Here is a 24,874-nt window from a genome sequence, read left to right as displayed (position 1 = left end):
AGGAGGTGGGAAAAGTGATCATTAGTTTCCCTGCATTATGATCATTTTTATGCCCCAGTTTGTACCTTTCCTGCACCATTTCATGATGCAAATATCTGTATTTATGAAAAGCAAAATAGAAAAATTAGGCATCAGGTACTCATATACTCAGTGACTGAGGCTCTCAGATTTTGACATGTAGACATGTAGACACGCCTCACTCTTCTGTGCTTTTTTTGTGTTTGCCTGGTTCCAGATGTGAGAGTCGAAATTGTTCTGATATCCAGGTGCTTTTATTTCTTTTGACTGGGGAGATAGCTACTGATAAACAGTGTTGGGGAGTAACGGAATACATGTACCGCCGTTACGTATTTAAAATACAAAATATGTGTAACTGTATTCCGTTACAGTTACCGTTTAAAAAGGTGGTATTCAGAATACAGTTACTTTGTTGAAATAAATGGATTACACTGCGGTACTTTCCTGTTTCATATTGTCGCGGGTCAGGACTGTTTGGGTTTTGTTTGACAGCTACGTTCTGTTGTTCCAGGCGGCAGCGTTACGGTTGCCATGGTTACAGAGCGACGCTCTCTGCGACTGTGTGTTTCCTGGGTGAGAGAGCGCCTTTTCGTTGTTGTTGTTGTGCTAAGCTAACAGGCAGAATGCTACAAGCATAGCTCTAAAGAATGTAGCATCATGGGCAGTGTAGTCCGTGTTGCAGGGAGAATGGACTGCCATACACGTTATGTGTCTGTGAGCGAGGAGGGAGAAAAAGGGGAGTGGAAAGGTACAAGTTGTCATCTAGGAAAAACGGGAGCTGGAAGCATGTAAATATAATAATAACCACTTCAGCCAAGAAGAGTGCCTGACGAGCCCAGTTGTAAGTAAGCTATTAAGACTCGACTGTACACCGTGTTCGTGTTTTCCTCCGAAAACAATAAGTTCCGTTGGAGCAGTCTTTCAACGCCTCTCTCTGCCTCTCCCAATGAAAGTTGACCCAGACAACAAAGTAAAGCTATTTTTCGGCTACGAGCCGACAGGGACCCCGCCGTATTAGTCAGAGGTCCCTTTACTACAGTTCGGAGTCGCGGACCTTCAGTAATAGTAATAAATCACACAGCAATAGTACATTCACGTTGTTGTAAAAAGCATGATAATATATTAAGTAATCCAAGGTAGTCAGAATACGTTACTGTCATTGAGTAACGTAACGGAATACGATACAGAATACATTTTGGGGCATGTACTCTGTATTCTGTAATGGAATACATTTTAAAAGTAACCTTCCCAACACTGCTGATAAATAAAAGAAAATAAAATATATTTCAATTAATAATAGCTCACATGTCCCAGCAAGATTTCTTTGTTTACTTTTGAAACATGTCATGATGATTTCTGTCAGTCGCGTTCAGTATAACAGTTTCAATCAGGAAATTCAGTAACATTTTCTTAACATTAGTTAACAAGCAACAGCCTCCATAAACTCTAAAAGTAGTGGTTTAAAAAAAGCAGACCTAGCCTTGCTTTTTCTTTTTGCCTCCCCTAAACTGATCCATGTATCTGTGTGTGCACAAAATGCAGTTGAGTGAGATCACAACACTGTGTGTGTGGCAAGGATACAAGAAAGCATCCAGTGGTGGTCTAAAGTCACATTCATAATCACATTTATTGCTTGTCCCATTCAGACAGTATCAGTGAACTTTGCTGTTTGACATGGGTTTCTTATTTCATGAAACTCTGCTCAGCTGAGCTAAATGTAGCCACCATTTAAGTTACACCTGCTGTGACAACATGTCAGAATCAGAATCAGAAAGGGTTTTATTGCCAAATGTTGAGCGGGTTTACAACATAAGGAAATTGCTGCGGTGCTTCAGTGCAAACATACTGTTATAAATTAAGCTTAAATAGACATGAAAATAAAAATGAGAATGCCATCATAGTAACATCATAGGAAAAGACAGCATCTGCAGAAGATCATCTGCACGGGAAACAAGACACCAGCAATCAGCAGCAGCAGCAGCAGTAAAAACCAATACAGTCATTGGTAAAAACTCAGTGACATCATAGATCACTACACTGGGTACCTCCGGTTTTATTTTTTATGTATTTTTTTTTTTCATTTAATCCCATCCCGGAAAAAAACGTTCAAAAATACAAATGATGTCAAGCAAATGTTTTATCACCCCCCAAAATTATTGAATTAAACAGGGGGGGGAAACGTATTTTCAGCTATCGAGCTACGTCACTTCCGGTAGTTAGGGGAGAGCAAACTGACAGCTGGTTTGTTTTCATCAACAAGGGGGATTTCAAAGTAGACGTTAAAGGTAGGCAGAATCAGGAGATTGTGAGTTATGCGGTCCTGGCTCGGTGTGTGAGCAGGCTGTCACTGTGCAGGCGATTGTTCAGAGTGTGTTTGTGTCGCTGCCTTCTGTGGTCCATGTTCGGTTCCACCGAGCTGCTGCTGGGGGGTCACTGCGATGTTGAGCCCGGACTGGACACTGTCTGCTCCCAGGCTGTCAGCGGCACACAGTTCGCGCTCATTGTTCAGCAGCTGTTTCGCTGATTTCTTTGAGTTTGTGCTAGAACGGAAAGGGATGTTGTTGTGTTCTGTACTGGGCTAGCTTTACGCATTGGTGGACAGGCCAAATTCTATTCGAATATCTGTCAATTTTGAAGTGTAAGTGCCTTTTCGGCCTATTTGTAGTTTAATAAGATTAATGTAACACATTTGCCCAATCAATAATCCGCATTCATTACATCGGCTTAAATCCATCTGAAGAAGATAAGATGATACCATATTAAAGAAGCAACTTTTAGTGTTGTTATGTATGTTGTGAGAATTGAAAATTGATTGTAATAAGTCTGGATCGCTGTGAATATTAATGCTTTGTCAAAAGTGTTTACGCCGAATGTTCAATAGCTTCACGTTCAATCACACACAATGGCTTTTTTTTAATGGATGGACAGAGATGGAACCAAGAACAAAAAAAAAGACTTTGCTTAGAAATGTGCTGAAAGCCGTATTAGAAAAATACACTGTAAATCTAAATATTAATATTTATTTAGATCGCAAATATTTAGATTTATGACTTTTACCCCGATTATTTATTGAGTTCAGGAATAAAATGATGATGGTACAAAATAAATGGTGTGGCCTCCAAAGAACAATATTTGCACCCAGAATACAGTAAAGTACAAGTAGAAAGCAGGTTAATATAGAAATATTTTTTACAAAGTACAAGTACATTAAAACTACTTTATTACTTAAGTAAATACTAAGAGAGACCTCAGCTTCTACCACTACTCACATCCAGTGGTACTGGTTGGGAGTGCTTCTGTTCTCCCGTCTCTTTCTCTTTTATTGATACTGCCTGACGAGGCAGAAATTGACCTTTGGCCTTGTTTGCTCTCTATGTGGTGAATGACCTACCAGTCCTTCCTGTTCTGGATAGTCTGAAACAAATCCCACCCCCTGACCAAAGAGGAACCCGCATTTTTTTGCAGTCATCCGTCAGCCCCACCAGCCACTCTGGAGTAAGACCTGCTGATTAAGTCACAGTGCCTGTCCCAAAGGCTGTCATAGTTTCAGTATGGAAATGGAATAATACAGTGGACTGAAAATGAATAAGGCTTTTCTTGGTTTCTTTGACAGGCCATCGGTACAAAAGCAAAAGAAGACGGCGAGCAGCAATCGTGGTCAGATTAAGGCAGACATCGCTTCAGGTAAGACGCTGTCTGTTTTAACAATTCAGGTATGGTTCTGAATTCCTCTAATCAGGTCACTGGTTCAAACACACATCTGCTGTGGTATTTATTTGTCTTAGGTCAGTAAAAACAAACCACACCATTGTAACAAATGTCTTGATTTATTATCTGGACAGTAACAAATTGATTTCATCCTTTACTGCAATTTACTACAGCCCCTTTTTGACAAATAAGATATTGTAACAGTAGCCTTTTATTTTTTTATTTTGTCTAATCCACTACATAATTTATGCTTCCCTGCAGCAGATTCCACAGTGAGGCTCTGCCCTCCAAGCCTTGAGTGCTGAGTGAGATCAAGAAAGCACTTCTTTACTTTTTCTTTTTCTAATTTTAAACGTTCAGCAGAAACAGTCTTTTTTCTAATTTTAAAAAGTTCAGCAGAAATAGTCTGCCTTCTTGTTCCTCCTTTTTGGGCAAATTCAAGGACATTTAAACTGGTCAATGTCTCTGTGCTCTGCTGATAAAGAGAGGAGGAAACCTGCTTGTGTCCTGTCATCTAATTGTCATTTTGTAACTCTTTTATCAAGAAATGTAGATGTTTGTCTGCCTGGATACATTTGTGTCATTAAGGAGATGTGAACAGTTGTGAGCCTGTCATGTTCAACGTGATTATGTTGTGGTTCTAGTAAAATTGCACATAAATAGCTGAAATGTGATGTGAGGAAGTTTCACTGAGTGGCAGAACTGCTTGTGGAATTTCTCGATAGGATGTTATTGGACTGGTGTTTGTCAGTCAAGAGCAAGAAGACAGCTGAGCTTCTATTGTGTCTGGAGCTTGAATCCATTGCACTCCACTAATAAATCTGTGGTTATAGATATGATATGGTAATTGCTTGGTTAATGATTTGATCACATCTGATATCTCTTAGTTAAAACAATTAGTTGAGAGAAAATTAGCCAACAAACTGTCAAAGTTCTTGTCTAATCTTTAACTGTTGTATTAATTGCTCAGTGACACAAGCAAAAATATTACAGGTAACTCAGCGAAACAAGGAAAAGCTGGTGTTTGGGTCTTTTTTACACAAGCATTTAAAACCTGAAAACTCTGGGCAACCACCTTCAGTTGCAAGGCAATTGCAGAGGTAATCTGGTTAGCAAAAATTTAAAAATGGCAATTGTTCTTTCATTTACATCATGTGACTGTAGGCATTTACTGCTTTTCTGCAGTTACTGGTTTTGTTCTCTGTTGTTAATTAGATTTTTCTTTTCTTTTGTATTTTTGTTCTTTGTGTATGTCTCAGTCTTTTATTGTGTATTTTAGGATTGGGCCATATCATACCGTTCACGGTAATACCGGTATGATGTTAGGGAATGATAAGAAAATGAAATATCATGATAGAATATGGGTAAAACATTCATCCGCAGTGCCGTTGTTTTCATACACACATGGCAGAAAAAGCATGGCAGCGACGGAGAATGAGAAGGGCGAAAGCGGATCATTGAATGAAAGACATGAATCAGAATTGGTTTGTAAAAATTGTGCAACTTCAGTGATGTGGAATTTCTTATTACCGTGTTTTTCGGAAAATAAGTCGCTCTTAAAATCCTTTGATTTTCTGAAAAATCGACAGTGCCCTTATAATCCAGCGCACCTTATTTATGAATTCTGGTGTCTTCATCTGCTAATTTAATCTCCCTACCTGTTTCTAACTGCTCCTCCATGTTCTGGCTCTGTGTGTTTGGTTTATTCTGGCTGTGTCTTTTGTAACTCGGATGGCTTTGCTGGTTTTCTTGCCACCTAAGTGCAGCGCACTAAGTTCAAATATAAACTCCTTGAATATAACTGAATACCTTCAGTCTGGTGTTGTCAGCTATTGAATTAATCTCTGGCTCTCTTCCCCATCATGTCTTTTATCCTGCCATCCTTCTCTCTCCCCAGCTAGTCGCAGCAGATGGCCGCCCCTCCCTGAGCCTGGTTTCTTCCTGTTAAAAGGGAATTTTTCCTTCCCACTGTCGCCAAAGTGCTTGCTCATAGGGGGTCATATGATTGTTGGGTTTTTCTCTGTATGTATTAGTGAAGGGTCTACCTTACAATAGAAAGGACCTTGAGGCGACTTGTCGCGGCCTTTTACTTTCCAAACACCAAAAAAGTCCAAGAAAAGGCCGTGGGTGGCAACGGGAGGTTTGTTTTAGAACGCACTTCTGACTCCATTGTTTAAAAATCATATGTGGTTTATTTCGTGCAAAATTATAAACAAAAATCAGCCAAATAACTTCTTAAAACTTAAAATTAAACGAAAGTTAATTTAATTTGCTTTAACAACTTCAAAAGTGGTCAAAAAATCATTTTCTAACCCTCCCGTCTTCCCATCTGACATTTGGCAAACAGAAAACAAAAAACCTGTTTACCACACCCATCCAGGGTGCTCTTAATCTCTTGATTAATGGGAGGGTCCATAAGCTAATAAACCAATCACTTTCCAAAAGCTTCTCCAATAAAATTAATTACAAATTTACATAACAAAACCAGGTCAGAATATTCTTACACCTTTAAAGAAAAAACAAAAATGAATACAAATTGCATTTTATAAACATTCAACAAAAATGGCCACAACATTCCGGCCCCTAATTCCTGTGTAACATGAATTATATCCGTCTAAGTGGCCATCACAAAATGCAATATCAATAATTTTCTTCAGTAGTCCATCCATATAAGTCTTCTTAAAAACCAAACAAAAGGAAAGGTCAATGTTCTATGATTTCAAGTCTCTGTTGTTCATGTGTTTGCTTTGTGTGTATTCAAAAAAGGTGTATGTTGCATAATGGAGTGTTGAGCAAAGTGAGTGTCAGTGTAAATGTAGAGCCAGAGGTTCCAGAACTTGGCTCAGTTGGAGGCAAACATTCATTGTTTCCTCTAGATGGCCTCCACCAGGAGACATAATTTGTTGATTGGCCTCTCCAGCTCATTTGTTCGTGTCTTAACTCTAACACGGCGAACTACTCCGTGTGCATCGGCCATGGTTTCAGTGATGCGGCCAATGGGCCAAGAATTTCTTGGTGCAGCTCCATCAACAACAAGCACAACATCACCAATGCAAAAGTTCCTACGAATCTTGTTCCATTTCTGTTGTTCCTGCAACATAGGAAGGTATTCTTTCACCCACCTTTTCCAGAATAGATCCACAATATACTGGGCTTGTTTCCATCGTCTTCGCAGATACAGATCCTCTTTTTTAAATAAACCTGGTGGCAGCACAGGTTTGCCTTTTAACTGGAGCAAGTGATTTAGAGTAAGAGCTTCTACATCATTGGGATCGTCAGAAGAAGGTGTGATTGGGCCGTCATTCAGTATAGCCTCCACTTCACAAAAAACTGTATGCAAGGTTTCATCATCTAGTACTTGCTGGTTTGTGATAGAGTATAATATTCTCTTTATTTCTTGCACCAAGCGCTCCCATACTCCACCATGATGGGCCCCATAGGGCGGGCTAAAGGTCCACTTTATGCCATCCTGTGCTAAACCTTTTTGGATTTTACTTTGGTTTAGCTCTAACATAGCTTGTTTTAACTCACGATTTGAGCTGACAAAGTTGGTTCCATTGTCTGACCGGATTTCTTTGACCTGTCCTCTGCGGCAGATGAATCTCCTGATGGCATTAATGCAGGAGCCTGTATCAAGAGAATGTGCCACCTCAAGGTGGACTGCACGACAGGTTAGGCATGTGAAGAGAACTCCATACCTCTTAACAAGACTCCTGCCTCTCTTTACTTCTATTGGTCCAAAATAATCAACACCAACATAAGTAAATGGTGGAAGATCAGCTGAGATTCTGTCAATAGGAAGATCAGACATTTTCTGCTCACCTGGCTTTTGCCGTTGTCTTTGACACACTATACAATCTCGGATTATTTTTCTAGCTGCTGAATTAGCATGACGGCGAAGGGTTGAAAGCATGTGATTTCTTCCTCTGTGACCAATCTTTTCGTGAATAAGCTTTGAAACATGGCTTTCTTTTGGCAAAATTGCAGGATGTTTTGTTTCCTCAGGTAAATCCGCTTTGCTCAGTCTTCCACCCACTCTCAAGACACCATTAGCAACTACAGGATCAAGCTTATACAGATGACTTGACTTCCTTACAGTGCCAGAGTTTAGGGCAGTCATTTCATCAGCAAAATGTTTTCTTTGCACAAAGCTCACTATAGCTTCCTCAGCCTTGGACAAATCCTCAGTTTTGAGCAGAGTGTTCCATTTATCATCTTGCTTAACACATATTTGACTTCCACAGTGCGTGCCCAGCAACTTCTGTCTTTTCCTTGTTTGCAGTTTAAGTCTCTTTTACTTTCAGGATCCATGCCACACACCTTTTTAATTTTGTCCAGCTGGAGAAGTACAACAGCAGCTTAGTAGTGGGACACACATCTTTCAGCACAGCTGCACACAACACTTTTACTTCTGGGTCAGCTTCCAAATGGACAGATACACAATTCATGCCTACAGGCCAGTGAACAACAGGTTTACTGAGAAATTCTGGACCATTGATCCAGGTGGAAGATTTCAGGAAACAGCCAACTGTCATTCCTCGAGAGGCTGCATCAGCTGGATTCAGCTTTGAACTGATGTATCTCCACTGCTCAACTTTTGTCAAAGCATGAATGGTGGAAACTCTATTAGCTACATACGTTTTGAACCGTGTGGTTGTGTTTGCAATGTACTGTAGCACAGTTGTGCTGTCAGACCAAAAGACTGACTCACTCAGATTAAGATTGAGTTCAACTGATAGCATTTTGTCCAAGCGCACAGCTAAAACTGCAGCAGCCAGCTCAAGACGTGGGATGGTGACTTGTTTTAACGGCGCCACCCTTGCTTTACCAATAATAAAGGAAACACACACTTCCTGCTTGCTATTAGATAGCCTAAGATATGATACAGCACCATACCCAGTTTCACTGGCATCACAAAAGTGATGCAGCTGAGCACTTTTTATCTCCCCAAATCCTTTGGGTGTGACACATCTACTAATACTAAACTTGTTAAGAAGAACTAAATCCTCAACCCATTTTTGCCAAGTTTGTGCCATTTCTGCTGGTATTGTCTCATCCCAGCCGAACCTCAGTTTACATAGATGTTGCAGAATTTGTTTTGCAGGCAGAATGACTGGAGCTAAGAAACCCAAAGGGTCGTAAATGGAGCTGACATTGGACAGAATACCACGTCTTGTAAGTGGTTTGTTCTTGTTCACAATACTGAATGTGAAAACATCACATTCAATATCCCATTGCACACCGAGAGCTCTTTCTGTGGGTAGCTGATCCCGACTAAGGTCCAGCATCTTTACACCTGTGGCTCTATTTTCCTCCGGGATCTGACAGAGGACAGAGCGATCACTACATACCCACTTATTGAGCTTAAATCCCCCCTTGGCACACACTTCAGTAAGCTGCTGATAAAGTGAGATGGCCTGCTCAACAGACTGAGTAGATTTAAGACAGTCATCTACATAAAAACTATGCCTGATTGTATGTATAACCTCCTCTGGGTACAGATGTTGGTTGTCATCAGCAGTCTTTAGTAGTGCATAGGTGGCACAGCTGGGGGAGGATACTGCACCAAAAATGTGGACTAGCATTCTATGTTCCACCAGCTGTTTTGTGATGTCACCATCGGGCCACCAGAGAAAATGTAAAAAGTTTACGTGTTCCTCAGCTACTCTGACCTGATGAAACATCCTTTTAATGTCTGTCATAAGCGCTATTGGACCCTGCCGAAAGCGAATCAGCACACCTAATAAAGTGCTAGTCAGATCTGGGCCTTGTAATAGCTCTTTGTTCAGTGATGTTCCAGCAAATGTTGAAGCACAATCATACACAACACGCAGTGTTTTCTTGCGGGGGTGGTAGACCCCATGATGAGGTATATACCACACCTTTCCTTCCTCATTCTTCAACTGTTCTTGTGGTATGATTTCTGAATGTCCCTCCATACTAACATTGTGCATGAATTCTTTGTATTCTTCAAAGAATAACTGATCCTTCTGAAACCGTCTTAGTAGATATTGCGCCCTCTGCTGAGCCACCTGCTTGTTGTTTGGCATTCTTACTTCAGGTTTACGAAAGGGTAATTTCAAGTAATAATGGCCATCCTTAAGTACAGCTGACTCTGACATTATGTTCATGAACTGTTTATCTTCTACAGACATTTCTGCACGCTCATTACACTGATTCTCCACAAAATCTTGATTATACTGCTTAACCAGCATTTCCTCTAAACTACTAAACGGCCCCTAAACTAAATGCGGTTTACCTGGACAAAACTAGCATCATGCTCATCCTTTTCACTACCCTGATTGAGCGGCCCATTGACAACCCAACCAAGACGAGTCAGCACAGCATAGGGTCCATTACCCTCACTGTTAATGATTCTCCAAGGTTCCAGCGCTTTGGGAGAATTTACACCAATAAGCAGCCCAATGCCAGCATTTATCGGTGTCAACTCAACATCCTTTAAGTAAGGCCATTTTCTTAAGTTTTCTTCTTTAGGGATATTTTCTTTAGTGACAGGAATAAACTTTTGAGTGTACACAACAGGCAACCTCAAATACTCATTCTGTTTCAAAGCAGCTACTTCCATACCAAAAAGTTTATAGCTACTTACTGGCCTTTCCTGACCCATCGTCTTTAACATGATTTCCACTTTCTTTCCAGATGCATTTAACTGCATCATCAACGCCTCAGTGCAAAAAGTTGCAGAGCTGCCGGGATCAAGAAAGGCGTACGTCTCCACAACCTTCGTCCCATTTTCCAACTTCACTTTTACTGGAACAACTGACAAGGCACATTCATTAGACCCGGCCCCAGTATGGCTACCAAAGTTCAAAGAAACAAGAGCATTTGAGACTGATGATTCCTTACATTCAGCTTTAGCTGCTTGCCACTGCCGTTCATTTGAGTCTATGTGGAGAACAGTAGGGTGATTTTTGTTACAGGTGTGGCACGTCAAACGATGTGGACAAGCTTTACTCATGTGGCCTCTCTTTAAGCAACCAAAGCATAAACCTTTACTCTTAAGGAATGTCACCTTTTCTTTGTTGGCTTTTAGTTTGAATGAGTCACATACGTCCAAAAAATGAGTTTGGTCACAAAACAAGCACCGAGTTTGATCTAACCCTTTATCTTCATGGCTTATCTGAGTCCGTTCCGGTTTGTGTTTGTCATTGTTCTGTTCTGAAACTACAGCAACAGAAGTAGCAAAGCTACTGCTTTTAGTTTTAAGCGGTGTCTTTGATGGTTTTGAAGCCATCTTTTCTTTTGTGTTTTGACTCTCTCCATAGACAGGATCTAATGCAGCTCTTGTTTGCTTTTCAAGAAAATCAAGAAGATCTTTAAATCCTGCTCTGCGATCGCACTTGTCTGTTATATCAACGATTATTAGTCGCCATTTATCACGAAGTCTAAAAGGCAACTTTGAAACAAGAATCCTCATATTGGTTGAATTTTCCAGCTCATCAAGAAACCCAGCTTCATCCATTGTGTTGAAGCAGCTTCTTAGAAAGAATGTGTAAGCTCGTAATGCTGAAGCATCATCAGACTTTAAAACTGACCAGTTAAGAGCCTTGTCCATAAATGCAGACGTTATCTTTGCTCTGTTACCAAAGTTCCACTCAAGCTGCCTTTTTGCCTCAACATAAGCTGTCTGTGGACTCATGTGCATGCAACTTCTCACTAAAATTCTGGGCTGTCCTGTAGTAAACTGTTCTAAATAATAAAGCCTATCCTGCATATTATCAGTTTTAGTCTCTATTCCTTGTTCAAAAGCCTTAAGAAAGGATCTAAAACGCAAAGGATCACCACCAAAAACAGGAATGTCTATAGCTGGAAGCAGTGACAACCTCTGTTGGTTTACAAGCATCTGAGTAATTTCATTTTGCTTTGTCATAATCTCTATTAGGGCACTGCTGTGAACATCAACCTGTGAAGAGATTGGCCTTGGGCTTTCCCCTTCTGGTTTGACCTTAGCAGGTGCATGTGTCTCTAGGGGCATTGGCAAAGGAGAATGAACTAAAGGGGCTTTCTTTGTTCTTGGAGCCTTTCGAGCTGTAGCAGCAGGTATGAACTCAGTAGATGTTCCAGAAGGCGCTGTAATCCCGCCTTCTGATTCAACCTCAGCCCTGGATGCAAGGCTCTGCCGATCCTGAGCAGAGGTGAGAATTTGCCTTTTTGCATCAGCCTTAACCAACTTAGTTCTTAGAGCCAATGCTTCTTTTCTTGCTTTTAATTGAACTTCTTCCAGTTTGAGCGCATGTTTTTCTTGCAGTGCGTCCACCTCCGCTTTTAAAGTGGCTCTTTCCACTTCAGCTTCCATCAGCGCCATTGAAGCCGCACGCGAGCTTTTACTCCTTAAACTTAAGGCTGCAGTAACATTACTGGGCGCTTTACTAGAGCCCTTGCTGACAGGTTTAGCAACTCGTTCAGAAATCATGTCGCTCGCTTCTTGCGCTACTTGTGAGACACTATCATGCGGCGCAATGGCACTGTCATGAGATGCTACCTTTGATTCAACATTAGAGGCTGCAACTTCATCCTTTTGTGGATCAGGGTCTGCATTTATCCAAGTGTCGATTTCATGCAGAAAGTCTTTAAAACTGATCAGCTTAGGTTCATACCAATCGCTGTGATCTGTTTCTTTTTCATCATCGTTCAGCAATTTTTGAACTGAAGTCTGTAAGTCCATAAACTCTCCCAAATAATCGTTAAATGTTCTCATGTGTTCATCTATGGAGGCTTTTGATTCTCCAGCATCAATGAGAGCATTAATGTCATTTCGTTTTCTTGTCAGAACGCCAAGCTTTGCTCTGCGTTTTTTAATTAAATTAAAAAGCTCTCTTTCTTGTTCCTCCATTTTAACCAGAAAATTCGTTTCACAAGGTCCAAAAGATAATTGTTTAATACAAATGTTTCATGTTGCAGCTCAGCATCTCGGTTGATCCAAACAAAGTTTCGCATTTACTCACGAACTTTGCGTCATTTTTTCAGTCCATTCTGCGAAGATCCAGTCTTCCAAGTCCAATCTTGCAAGCTTTCCCATCTTCCAAGTTGACATCCAAGTGAGTCAAAATGATTTTTTGACTTAAATGTCGCGGCCTTTTACTTTCCAAACACCAAAAAAGTCCAAGAAAAGGCCGTGGGTGGCAACGGGAGGTTTGTTTTAGAACGCACTTCTGACTCCATTGTTTAAAAATCATATGTGGTTTATTTCGTGCAAAATTATAAACAAAAATCAACCAAATAACTTCTTAAAACTTAAAATTAAACGAAAGTTAATTTAATTTGCTTTAACAACTTCAAAAGTGGTCGAAAAATCATTTTCTAACCCTCCCGTCTTCCCATCTGACATTTGGCAAACAGAAAACAAAAAACCTGTTTACCACACCCATCCAGGGTGCTCTTAATCTCTTGATTAATGGGAGGGTCCATAAGCTAATAAACCAATCACTTTCCAAAAGCTTCTCCAATAAAATTAATTACAAATTTACATAACAAAACCAGGTCAGTATATTCTTACACCTTTAAAGAAAAAACAAAAATGAATACAAATTGCATTTTATAAACATTCAACAAAAATGGCCACAACACGACTGTTGTTGTGATTTGGCGCTGTGTTTTGATTGAATTGAATTGTGCATTTCTCACAGTGATTGCTTTGCTGCATAGGTAGTTTGTATAAATGTAATATTTAAAAAAGGGTTTTCAGATGTCTGAGTGTGTATGAGTGAATTACCATATTACCACCAATTTACTTTTTACTTTTTCTTCAGTTTATGTGGATTTTTATGGTAACATTACCCAAGATCTGTTTTAGGTTTTCATTTCAGTAGAGATAACGCTGTGGCTGCAGTGTACATTGTTACATTACATTATTATGAATCTAGGCAGCTGCATCTTTTGATTTCTGTTAGTTATGATAGCTTGTTCAGGTTATTAAAGCTTCTTCACACTATTACTAAGCTTTAAGTCCAGCTTCCAGTCACCTTCTAAAAATCCATGGAATTTATTGTATAAGCCAGTCTGGACCAGAGCTGCAATAATTATCTAGTTAATAGATTTATTTATTTATTTTTTGATGAGTAATTAATTTTTTTATGACACCAAAGTAAAAGATTTTCTGATTTCAGCTCCTGGAATATCAGAATTTTGCCTCATTTTTGTGTGCCTGTAAATTCAGCACCAAAACAAGAACACTTCACTATGTTACTTTGTGCATGTATAACCGGTGTGATTCTGCATTGTGTCTGATAAAAAAGGTAAAAGAAAGAAAGACCTCCAAGTAAATAATTTGCCCACTCCAGCTCCTCTCCCACAGGGGAATTGTAGAAAAAGGGCTGGCATTTATTTTTACATTAAACATAAAATATGCATTTACACGTAACATATTTGACATAAGATAAAACAAAAACAACAACATGAAATCCGACATACCTGATAAAAAAGGTAAAAGAAAGAAAGACCTCCAAGTAAATAATTTGCCCACTCCAGCTCCTAGACCAAATACAAACAGTGGGGAAGAGGGTTAGCTCAACCCACCACAGCTCCCAAGCTAGCAAGGAGTATATATTCATGCTAGCATTTATGGCGCCTAAAACACATTTATGATACACACATACTACACACTTATAACATCTTACAAAAACAGGCTTAATAATGACAATAACTGAACTAACATCGCAATCATAAACATCAGGGTGGCTAAATATGAATTATGTGTGTTTTAAGGTGTTGGAAAGGAATGACACCCACCTCTCCCACAGGGGAATTGTAGAAAAAGGGGAGAGGCAAAAGGGGTACACTGTATTTATAGTATTGCACCAAAGAAGAAGAAGAAAAGAATGAGGAGGGGCTCTAACTGATAATGAACACAACTACAGGCTTGGAGGTCCTAAAAGTCAGGTATAAAAGGAGCAGTTTGGGGGTTTAGAACACATTTTGTGTAATTATAACAATGTGATTTATGACCCTGTTACACATGTTTCATGTTTTATAGGTCAAATGATGTAGTGGTTATTCAGAAATACTTGTATATGAATCAGTGAATAAAAATAAGTGTGTGTTGTAGCAATGGCTGGTTAAAATATGCATATGCTTGCAGCTAATCGCTGGGAGTGTTTGCTTTGTTTGTGGGGCAGCTGAAGGGGAGGCTGCGCACCAGGAAGGAGCTATGGAGCCACCAGAGGATAACGATGGCCGTACCTTTGTGGAGGTGATCAGTGAAAAGTATAGCCCAGAGAACTTCCCATACCGCAGAGGGCCTGGTATGGGGGTGGTAGTAGTGTCCACTGGAGGTCCTCAAGGTTCCCCTATGAAAGGTGAGCCAAGGAGAACTATTGGGCAACTGAAAAGGCTAACGGGTCCCTTTGTCACATTTTAGCACTTCCAAGCGATAACGAGCACTTTATTCAGTGTCATCACCACGACAGTGAACTCATAGACCTAGTATTAAAAATGCTGTCATCTCGTTTCCTTTATGTTTTCATATTAATTTAGCTAGAAACTCTGATAACTCCTTCAGAAGAATTTTGGCGATGTCTGAGCTACAAACTATATATAAAAGATAGATGCAGGCAATGTGACTCCACATTTAAGCTGGAAGTTACCATTGTTGGATGAGAAGAGGTAGTGAGGTTATCTGCTTATATTAGCAAGTTTGATTAGCAAGTTGCGACTATAAACTGTACATGCACTACACACAGGCAGAGATCTGCTAATTAGTGCTAAGTATCAGATTAGCGTCCAGGCGATTAGGGAAAGTAACAGTGAAATATTAGAATTTCACTTATTAATACTCATGCAAAAGTTTTACTTGTGTTTTTGTTGTACATTTGAATCTGGCAGTGTGTTGGGATTGAATTGCTCTAGCCAGCATCGGTTAAACATTAACTATAATTTTATGCACTTTGGGTTAGCTGCATTTTCTAGCCCTGTAGATTGGCTTTTGATCTGAAGTGTGGGATCTCAGGAAATCCAAACGTCTGACTCAGGCCTTTTGAATATTTCTTAACTGTGGACTTTCCTGGGATCCTGAAATTGAATTTCTGTGGTAACTGGGTTATCCTTAGAACTTCTCCGTTTACACACCAGCTAAAGCAAGAAATCCAAAGGATTTTTCTGTTTACAGAAGGATTCTCTGGAAGATTTTCACTTTTTCCCGGAGAATGACTGATATTTGATGATTTTCATAGAAACAATAATAATTCAGCATATGAAGTGAAATAAGGGTAATGATTCACTAATAAACAAAGAAATGTCAGTGAGTATAATAAACTTTGGGATTGTGGCACTCACTACCACAGCGAGGCATTTTTCACTGTACAAAATATTCAAGCACCTAACTAGACATCTAGTTTTAAAATAATAATGTAACATGAATAAATCTAGCCAAAGTCCTTCTTGAAGCAAGCCTTCACATTCAGCAGCCACAAGGCACTTTGTTTGGACCTTTATTTTGAAACTCTGTAAAATACGAAAAATGTCAGTGGTTACAGGACATAAAAACTGCACGTATACAGTGGGGCAAAAAAGTATTTAGTCAGCCACCGATTGTGCAAGTTCCCCCACCTAAAATGATGACAGAGGTCAGTAATTTGCACCAGAGGTACACTTCAACTGTGAGAGACAGAATGTGAAAAAAAAATCCATGAATCCACATGGTAGGATTTGTAAAGAATTTATTCGTAAATTAGGGTGGAAAATAAGTATTTGGTCAATAACAAAAATACAACTCAATACTTTGTAACATAACCTTTGTTGGCAATAACAGAGGTCAAACGTTTACTATAGGTCTTTACCAGGTTTGCACACACAGTAGCTGGTATTTTGGCCCATTCCTCCATGCAGATCTTCTCGAGAGCAGTGATGTTTTGGGGCTGTCGCCGAGCAACACGGACTTTCAACTCCCACCACAGATTTTCTATGGGGTTGAGGTCTGGAGACTGGCTAGGCCACTCCAGGACTTTCAAATGCTTCTTACGGAGCCACTCCTTTGTTGCCCGGGCGGTGTGTTTTGGATCATTGTCATGTTGGAAGACCCAGCCGCGTTTCATCTTCAAAGTTCTCACTGATGGAAGGAGGTTTTGGCTCAAAATCTCACGATACATGGCCCCATTCATTCTGTCCTTAACACGGATCAGTCGTCCTGTCCCCTTGGCAGAAAAACAGCCCCATAGCATGATGTTTCCACCCCCATGCTTCACAGTAGGTATGGTGTTCTTGGGATGCAACTCAGTATTCTTCTTCCTCCAAACACGACGAGTTGAGTTTATACCAAAAAGTTCTACTTTGGTTTCATCTGACCACATGACATTCTCCCAATCCTCTGCTGTATCATCCATGTGCTCTCTGGCAAACTTCAGACGGGCCTGGACATGCACTGGCTTCAGCAGTGGAACACGTCTGGCACTGCGGGATGTGATTCCCTGCCGTTGTAGTGTGTTACTGATGGTGACCTTTGTTACTTTGGTCCCAGCTCTCTGCAGGTCATTCACCAGGTCCCCCCGTGTGGTTCTGGGATCTTTGCTCACCGTTCTCATGATCATTTTGACCCCACAGGATGAGATCTTGCGTGGAGCCCCAGATCGTGGGAGATTATCAGTGGTCTTGTATGTCTTCCATTTTCTGATGATTGCTCCCACAGTTGATTTTTTCACACCAAGCTGCTTGCCTATTGTAGATTCACTCTTCCCAGTCTGGTGCAGGTCTACAATACTTTTCCTGGTGTCCTTCGGAAGCTCTTTGGTCTTGGCCATGGCAGAGTTTGGAGTCTGACTGTTTGAGGCTGTGGACAGGTGTCTTTTATACAGATGATGAGTTCAAACAGGTGCCATTCATACAGGTAATGAGTGGGGGACAGAAAAGCGTCTTACAGAAGACATTACAGGTCTGTGAGAGCCAGAGATTTTCCATGTTTGAGGTGACCAAATACTTATTTTCCACCCTAATTTACGAATAAATTCTTTACAAATCCTACCATGTGAATTCATGGATTTATTTTTCACATTCTGTCTCTCACAGTTGAAGTGTACCTCTGGTGCAAATTACTGACCTCTGTCATCATTTTAAGTGGGGGAACTTGCACAATCGGTGGCTGACTAAATACTTTTTTGCCCCACTGTATAGTCACCAGAGCTGATAAAAGCTGCTTATAAAGTTTGTTGGTTTTGAAAATCTTTATCTAGGAATGGGGTTTTTTTCCCTCTCGAAGGTAAACTGTGTGATTGAACTCGACCCACAACTGAAAGGACATGATCCAAGGATACAACACAATACTTAGAGGTTATTTTGGGAAATGTTTAAAATTTCACGTTCTTTTGTTTGGAGCATCAGCATACACTTTTCTGTTTGATTAATTCTTAATAATTCAATCCTTCCTCTTAGACCGTCTGAACCTGCCCAGTGTGCTGGTTTTGAATAGCTGTGGGATCAGCAGGTCAGGAGACCAGGCTGAGATTGCTGCCTTCTGTGCTCATGTCATGGAGCTGGACCTGTCTCACAACAAGCTGCAGGATTGGCATGAGGTGCAGTCCCTGGGTTTCTGACAGTAAAATTTTTTTGTTTTAGGAAATCACTTTTCTCTTTTAAGGCTTTAACCTGTGGTGATACTGTTGACGACAACACCAAGTGTATTTAAGAAAGATGCTACTGTCCTTTTTCAGATTAGTAAAATTGTTTGTAACATCCCCAACCTGGAGTTCCTCAACCTGAGCTCAAACCCGCTGGCAGGAATGACCCTTGAGCCACGGTGGGCTGAAGCCTTCTCCAGCGTGCGACGCCTTGTCCTCAACAACACTCAGGTGTCCTGGGACACTGTGCTGCTGCTCACTCGAGAAATACCAGAGTAAGAAGAACAGCTACCCTAAGCTGGGTGTAACTCCAAGCACACACAGCATTGCTTTATTTCACTTCATCTCACTATGACTAGCACAACACCTTCCTTATCCATAACTAACACTGATAAATCACTGAATGCATTTGACGATGGCAGCTTAACCAAATGATAACAAACATATTTTCTTACTTACTCCATGAGCCGTGCTTCCATGTTTTAGTTTATTTCAAGATAGAAGAAAGTACAGCCTTACTGCTTCCATAGGAATTAAGAGGGTAAGTATGCTATGTGCTGTTAATCAAATGCATATATATTAATTGATCATCAGCAAGTGTGAGCACCTCAATAAAAGAACTAAAAGACATAAAAGAAAAAGCTAATTAAATTTTTTTTCTCATCTTTGCCTCCAAATAGTGCACTAGATAACCAATGCATAACTAAGATTCAATATAAGATGAGCTTTTTTGAGTTTTATTTTCTTTGTGTAGGAATGTAAAAGGTGATAATGGAAGAATAGAAAATTTCCAGGTACAATGAATACATAGTTTTGTGCATATGATAAACAACATTTGAAGTGCAGTATTGAATTAATTTGTGCAGATGAGGAACGATGTGCAGAATCTCAGATGGACAGAATTCAACACAGGGCGAGCTGTTCATTCACACTGTTGGCCAGTTTTTCAAAAAGGGAACTGAAAACTGTAACAACTGAAATATAAAGCCTGGGAAAACACTGGGGTGAGCTGAACAGACACTCTGGAGAGGGTTAATGAGAGGACAGTAAAATCTATATAAACAGAAGGAGAATTGGGGGTTTGGAGACAGCTGTGGACAACGAGGCTGAAAGGACATGATGAGACAGAAGGGAAGACAAAGGAAGAGAAACTAAAAGTAAGGTACAAGGAGCAACTAACTATTAAAACAAAGTAGGAGATAGCTACATGGGGAAAACACAGACATGAACTTGAAATATGGGAGACTTGAGCCAAGAGGAACACCGAGAGAGAACTAAACTCTGAAGCAACCAGGGTCTAGGAACAAAACTAAATATGCTGATGAAAAATAAATGAAGCACATAATTAAGATGAAAGGAACCAGAATTCAAAAACTCAAACACTAGCTCAAACAACCCAGGACCATGACTAGTAGACAACATGGTACATCATAGACAGTATACAATCAAAAGACACTTTATTAGGTACACCCTGATAGTTCTGGATTACAGCCACGTTTGCTCTCACCTTCATGGTTTGAATTCAGCACAGACTGAGATTCATTGGCTGCACAGGGAATCTCCCATTCCACCACATTCCAAAGGTGCTTTCTTAGATTAAGATTTGGTAACTGTAGAGGCGGTATGAGTACAGTAAACTTACTTTCATATTCTAGAAACCAGTTTGAGATGATGTGAGCTTTGTGACATTGAATGTTATCCTCCTGGAGTCAGCCATCAGAAGCCATCAATATCCAAATGCTGCAGCAGAAATCAAGGCTCTTCAGAGCAGGCAATGTTTTCCCAATTTTGTGTTGTCTAATTTTGGTGAGCCTGTGCAAATTGCAGCCTTCTGCTTCAAGAGATGCTCTCCTGTATACCTTGGTTGTAATAAGTGACTATTATTTCACAGAGAACTGCAGCTCTTTGGATATTTTCTCTCAGACCATTCTTTGAGATAGTTGTGCAGGAAAATCCCATTAGATCACCAGTTTCTGAAATACTCAGACTAGCTCATGTGGCATTGAGAACCATGACACAATCAAAGTGAATCGTCACCGTACCGACCATGTCTACATGCCTAACTGCACTGAGTTGCTGCAATATGATTGGCTGATTAGAATATTGTCCTAACAAGGAGTTGAACAGGTGTACCTAATGAAGTGGCCAGTGAATATATATTGCACACTATAGTACAACATACGATAGAACACAACATACTATAGTACAGTATAATCAATTCCACTGTAGTGTAGTTTAGCACAGTATAGACAACTATATGCCATGTAGTAATCTGTGAAATTCTGGAGTAGAGCAGGGTTTTATGTAGGTCTTTATTGAAAAGGTTGTGACTGAATGCTCTCTCCTTGTTGTTGTGCAGGCTGGAGGAGTTGTTTCTGTGCCATAATGAGTACAGCAGTGTGAGTTCCTCCAGCGTGGCCTGCTCCACCCTGCGCCTTCTTCACATCACCGACAACTGCCTCAAGGACTGGGCCGAGGTCCGCAAGTTTGGCTCCATGTTCCCCTGTCTGGACACTCTGGTTATGGCAAACAACAACTTGTCCTCCATCCAGGACAGCAAGGATATCCTGCAAAGGCTCTTCCCCAAACTACGCAGCATCAACCTGCACAACTCAGGTAAGTGCATTTCATTCCCAGCTTGTTCTGTGTGTTAGTTTTAGACATGGGACTATTTATACTTGGTGAGTGGTTAGCCATGATAGGGTCATTTCAGAAGGGAATGCTGAAATGTTCCTGTTCATAGCTTAGTGTGCAGCAGTCAGTTGGGTAACAACTGATAAAATTAGCATGAGTAAAGATAGCACTGAATCCTACAGGCTTTGTAGTTTATTAAAACAGATTTATCCATGTGTCAGCTTTTATCTCAGGAATTGTTTCTATTTGGAGATTATCAGTCCTGAGTCTATTTTTAGAGTTCTTTTCAGAGGAAAAAAAGAACAAAAACAGTATACAAAGACATGCCTATATTGACTGCAGTCCATCCATTAGTTATATCTCCTACGCCTGAGGCAAGGAACAAGCCATTATGGCTCATATTTATCCCTTAATTCTTAAAATGTAGCATTCAAAAAGTCCAGCTTCCATTATTTAGGGTGTTTTAGAAGTGGCTTGAAAGAAGAAATAACAAGGCAGCAAGGATTGTCAGGATTTTAAGCAGCAGGTTTTTCATCAGCAAAACCAAAACTTCCTTTGTGTCATAGTATAAAAAGGCTCATGAGGTTTTGTTGTTGTTGTTTTTTTTATGGAGAGAAAAAGGAGGGCTCAACAATATGAATTCAGATGCAAGTTAGCTTATATGTTATATAAACATTTTTGTACACACAATATTTTACATATTTAAATAATATCAATACTTGGCAGTAAAGCAGAAATGAAAAACTGATAGAAGGCAATTAAATATTTCATGGTATGTTTTTACTCCTGAGTCACTTTTTGAGGTGAGCTGTCAGTTCACTTCTACCTCATCTGTCAATATGACAGGTGCCTACATCTGTTTTACGCTACCAGTCAAAGGTTTGGATGCATCTTCTCGGAAAGAAAAGCGTCTGTACTCTATGCTGAAGGCAACTTGTCTCTCGGAAGAGCCACCTCAACGGGACAAGACTCAGCTATTCATCTGCATCCAAAGGACAAAGGGTCACTCTTTCAAGCATGCCAATGTTCCTATTTTGGACAGAGAAGAGAGATGGTTTGAAAGAGGAGTGAAAGAAGCTATGTCCACTGTGAATGACCATCTTTGAACAGAGGAGGTGGATTTTGACACCAACTGTCTGCTACTAATAATCCAGTTTTGAGATCCCTTTCCAGATGCCTTAACACCCACTCACGTCTGGCACCTTGTGACCTCAGTAAATCACATGATAGGGTGGGCTAGCTTTCACAATGGGTTCACCGAAAACCTTGGCTGATTATGACCCACACCTGTTTTTGCACCTTGGCTCGTGTGATTAAGTATCAGGATCAATAGGGGTTCTGTGATTCTTTTGGGGATACTCCCATAGGGCTTAAAATCTGGGACTCTCCACTAATTGCTCTTAGAACTCATTCCATAAATACATGCTGTCTCTCTTCCACAGCATGTCTTTATCCTGTTTTCCTTCTCTCGCCCCAACCAGTCACAGCAGATGGCCCCACCCCTCCCTGAGCCTGGTTCTGCCAGAGGTTTCTTCCTCTTAAAAGAGAGTTTTTCCTTCCCACTGTCGCCAAAGTGCTTGCTCATAGGGGGGTCATATGTGTGTTGTCTTCGTATAGCTTTGAATAATTACACAGCATCCACTTGTGTTTCGCGAGCGTCTGCTCCAAACATTTTTATTCTCTCATTCATAAATCAGTCTTCTTTTATAGAGGCATTCATGAGCCCTCTCAAATACAGCGCCCCCTACTGGCAAAACCCCATTAGCACATGAACACCCACACATCACCACAATATGATTGTTGGGTTTTTCTCTGTATCTATTACTGTAGGATCCACTGTACAATATAAAGCGCCTTGAGGCAACTCTTGTTGTGATTTGGCGCTATATAAATAAAATTGAACTGAATTAGAACTGAAGAAGCTTCTCGGATGAGAGGTGAAACATCTTCAAGAAACCTAAAGAGGTCCAGACGCTTTTCTTTCCAAGCTTCTTAGACTATGATGACCTGGATGACTGAGAACCTTCACAGACATGCGATCATCACTCTCCGTCTTGGTCAAATAGCTGTTACACAGCTTGAAGGTGTGTTTGGGGTCGTTGTCCTGTTGAAAAATAAATGATGGTCCAACTAAATGCAAACCGGATGGGATGGCATGTCGTTGCTGGATGCCGTGGTAGCCATGGGGGTTCAGTGTGCCTTCAATTTTGAATAAATCCCCAACAGTGTCACCAGCAAAATATCCCCACACCATCACATCTCTACCTCATCACATGCTTCAGGGTGGGACATGCATGTAGAGACCATCCATTCACCTTATCTGCATCACACAAAGGCATGGCAGGTGGAACCAAAGATCTCAAATTTAGACGCATCAGACCAAATCACTGATTTATACTGGTCTAATGTTCACTCCTTTTGTTTCTTGGCCCAAACAAATCTCTTCTGCTCATTGATTTTCCTAAGTAGTGCTTTCTTAGTAGCTATTTGACCATAAAAGCCAGATTCGCACAGTCTCCTCTGAACAGTTAATGTAGAGATGTGTCTGCTACTGGAACTGTGTGGCATTTTCTAGGCTCTAATCCAGAGGTGGGCAATTCCAAGCCTCGAGGGCCGGTGTCCTGCAGGTTTTAGATATCACCCTAGGTCAACACACCTGAATCACATGATGACTTCATTACCAAGCCTCTGGAAAACTTCAAGACATGTTGAGGAGGTAATTTAGCCATTTAAATCAGCTGTGTTGGATCAAGGACCCATCTAAAACCTGCACTGGCCCTTGAGGCCTGGAGTTGCCCACCCCTGCTCTAATCTGAGGTACTGTTAGCTTGTAATTTCTGCACAGCACAACTGATAGTCCCATCCACATTAAGAAGGCAAGAAATTCTACAAATGAACCCTGACAAGGCACACTGGTGAAGTGAAAACCATTTCAGGTTACTACATCATGAAGCGCACTGAGAGATGGCCAAGGGTTTCATAGGGTTTGTGGCTTCCACAAACTGGTCCCCTGTGTATTTTTAATGGATTACTTCTACGTTCATGACACACAGGTACTATATAACATTATGGAAAATAATGGAAATAAAATGGAAATTCTCATATATGTGCTAAGGTAATTAGCATTGTTAGCTAGACCACATGAGAGTACCAAGAATCAACACGTATATGTTTCCCATGCTCTAGGAGAAATCTAGTTTAGCATTATTAATTTGTGCACTGTCACTATTCTAATCAGACTCCATTAACTTTTTTTCCTGTTTTATCTACAGAAACTTAACAAGCCCCCCCTCCTCCTACTAGTGCCACTGCTGCTGCACACCAGCAGTGACAGCATATATAGTACTTTTTTATTGTTTGTTTATTCTAAATTTTATTTAGATAGCACTGGTTCACAATCACAGTCACCTAAAGGTGATTTTAATTGTAAGGTAAAAACCCAGCAATGAGAGAAAACCCCTGCACTAATTCAATTTCCTATGAGCAAGCACTTGGTGACAGTGGAGAGGAAAAATTCCCTTTTAACAGGAATAGATCTCTGGCAGAACCAGGGTAAAAAAAAAATCACCACAGGGGACCTCTGCTCAGCCAGGCAGGGCCTCAAAACCATGGCCTCTGTGAATACTGTGGTCACCACCTCCAGAACCATCCAGGTGGAGGGCAGCAACCTCTCCTCCCTCCCTGATGACCTCAACGCTTTCTACACCAGGTTTGAACAGACAATATCACTCAGCTTGAGGAGTGCAGATCCTTACTCAAATCTGGCAGCTCTGCACTCATCTTCAAGACTGAGGACGTGGTGAGAGCCCTCGGGAGGACCAGGGAGAGGAGCTCACCCGGCCCTGACAACATCAGCCGTCAAGTTCTGAGGCACTTTGCAGGGGAACTAGGAAGTGTGTTCCGGACTCCATTTCAACACTCAATTGACAGTCACACCACCCAGCTGTGGA

The 24,874-nt window shown here is 40.7% G+C and overlaps 1 protein-coding gene across 8 annotated transcripts in view; it reads left to right on the top strand.

The window, feature by feature from the left end:
• The first annotated feature begins 2,191 nt into the window (after nt 1-2,191).
• LOC120729945 (tubulin-specific chaperone cofactor E-like protein) overlaps nt 2,192-24,874 on the top strand; it is a 33,865-nt gene continuing 11,182 nt past the window's right edge. Inside the window, exons 1-7 of one of the 8 annotated variants that reach the window (XM_040025982.1) lie at nt 2,213-2,303; nt 3,413-3,513; nt 3,632-3,702; nt 14,862-15,041; nt 18,106-18,245; nt 18,384-18,565; nt 20,650-20,906. In XM_040025982.1, coding sequence (XP_039881916.1) covers nt 14,894-15,041; nt 18,106-18,245; nt 18,384-18,565; nt 20,650-20,906 — 727 coding nt within the window. In that variant the 5' untranslated portion in view covers nt 2,213-2,303; nt 3,413-3,513; nt 3,632-3,702; nt 14,862-14,893. The other 7 variants (XM_040026006.1, XM_040025998.1, XM_040025990.1 and 4 more) reach the window with 7 other exon arrangements.

Source organism: Simochromis diagramma, unplaced genomic scaffold (assembly GCF_900408965.1).
Source record: "Simochromis diagramma unplaced genomic scaffold, fSimDia1.1 OVJJ01000348.1, whole genome shotgun sequence".
Classification (NCBI taxonomy): Eukaryota; Metazoa; Chordata; class Actinopteri; order Cichliformes; family Cichlidae; genus Simochromis; species Simochromis diagramma.
The sequence above is the reverse complement of the archived record's forward strand: the minus strand, read 5'-3'. Positions and strand labels throughout refer to the sequence as shown.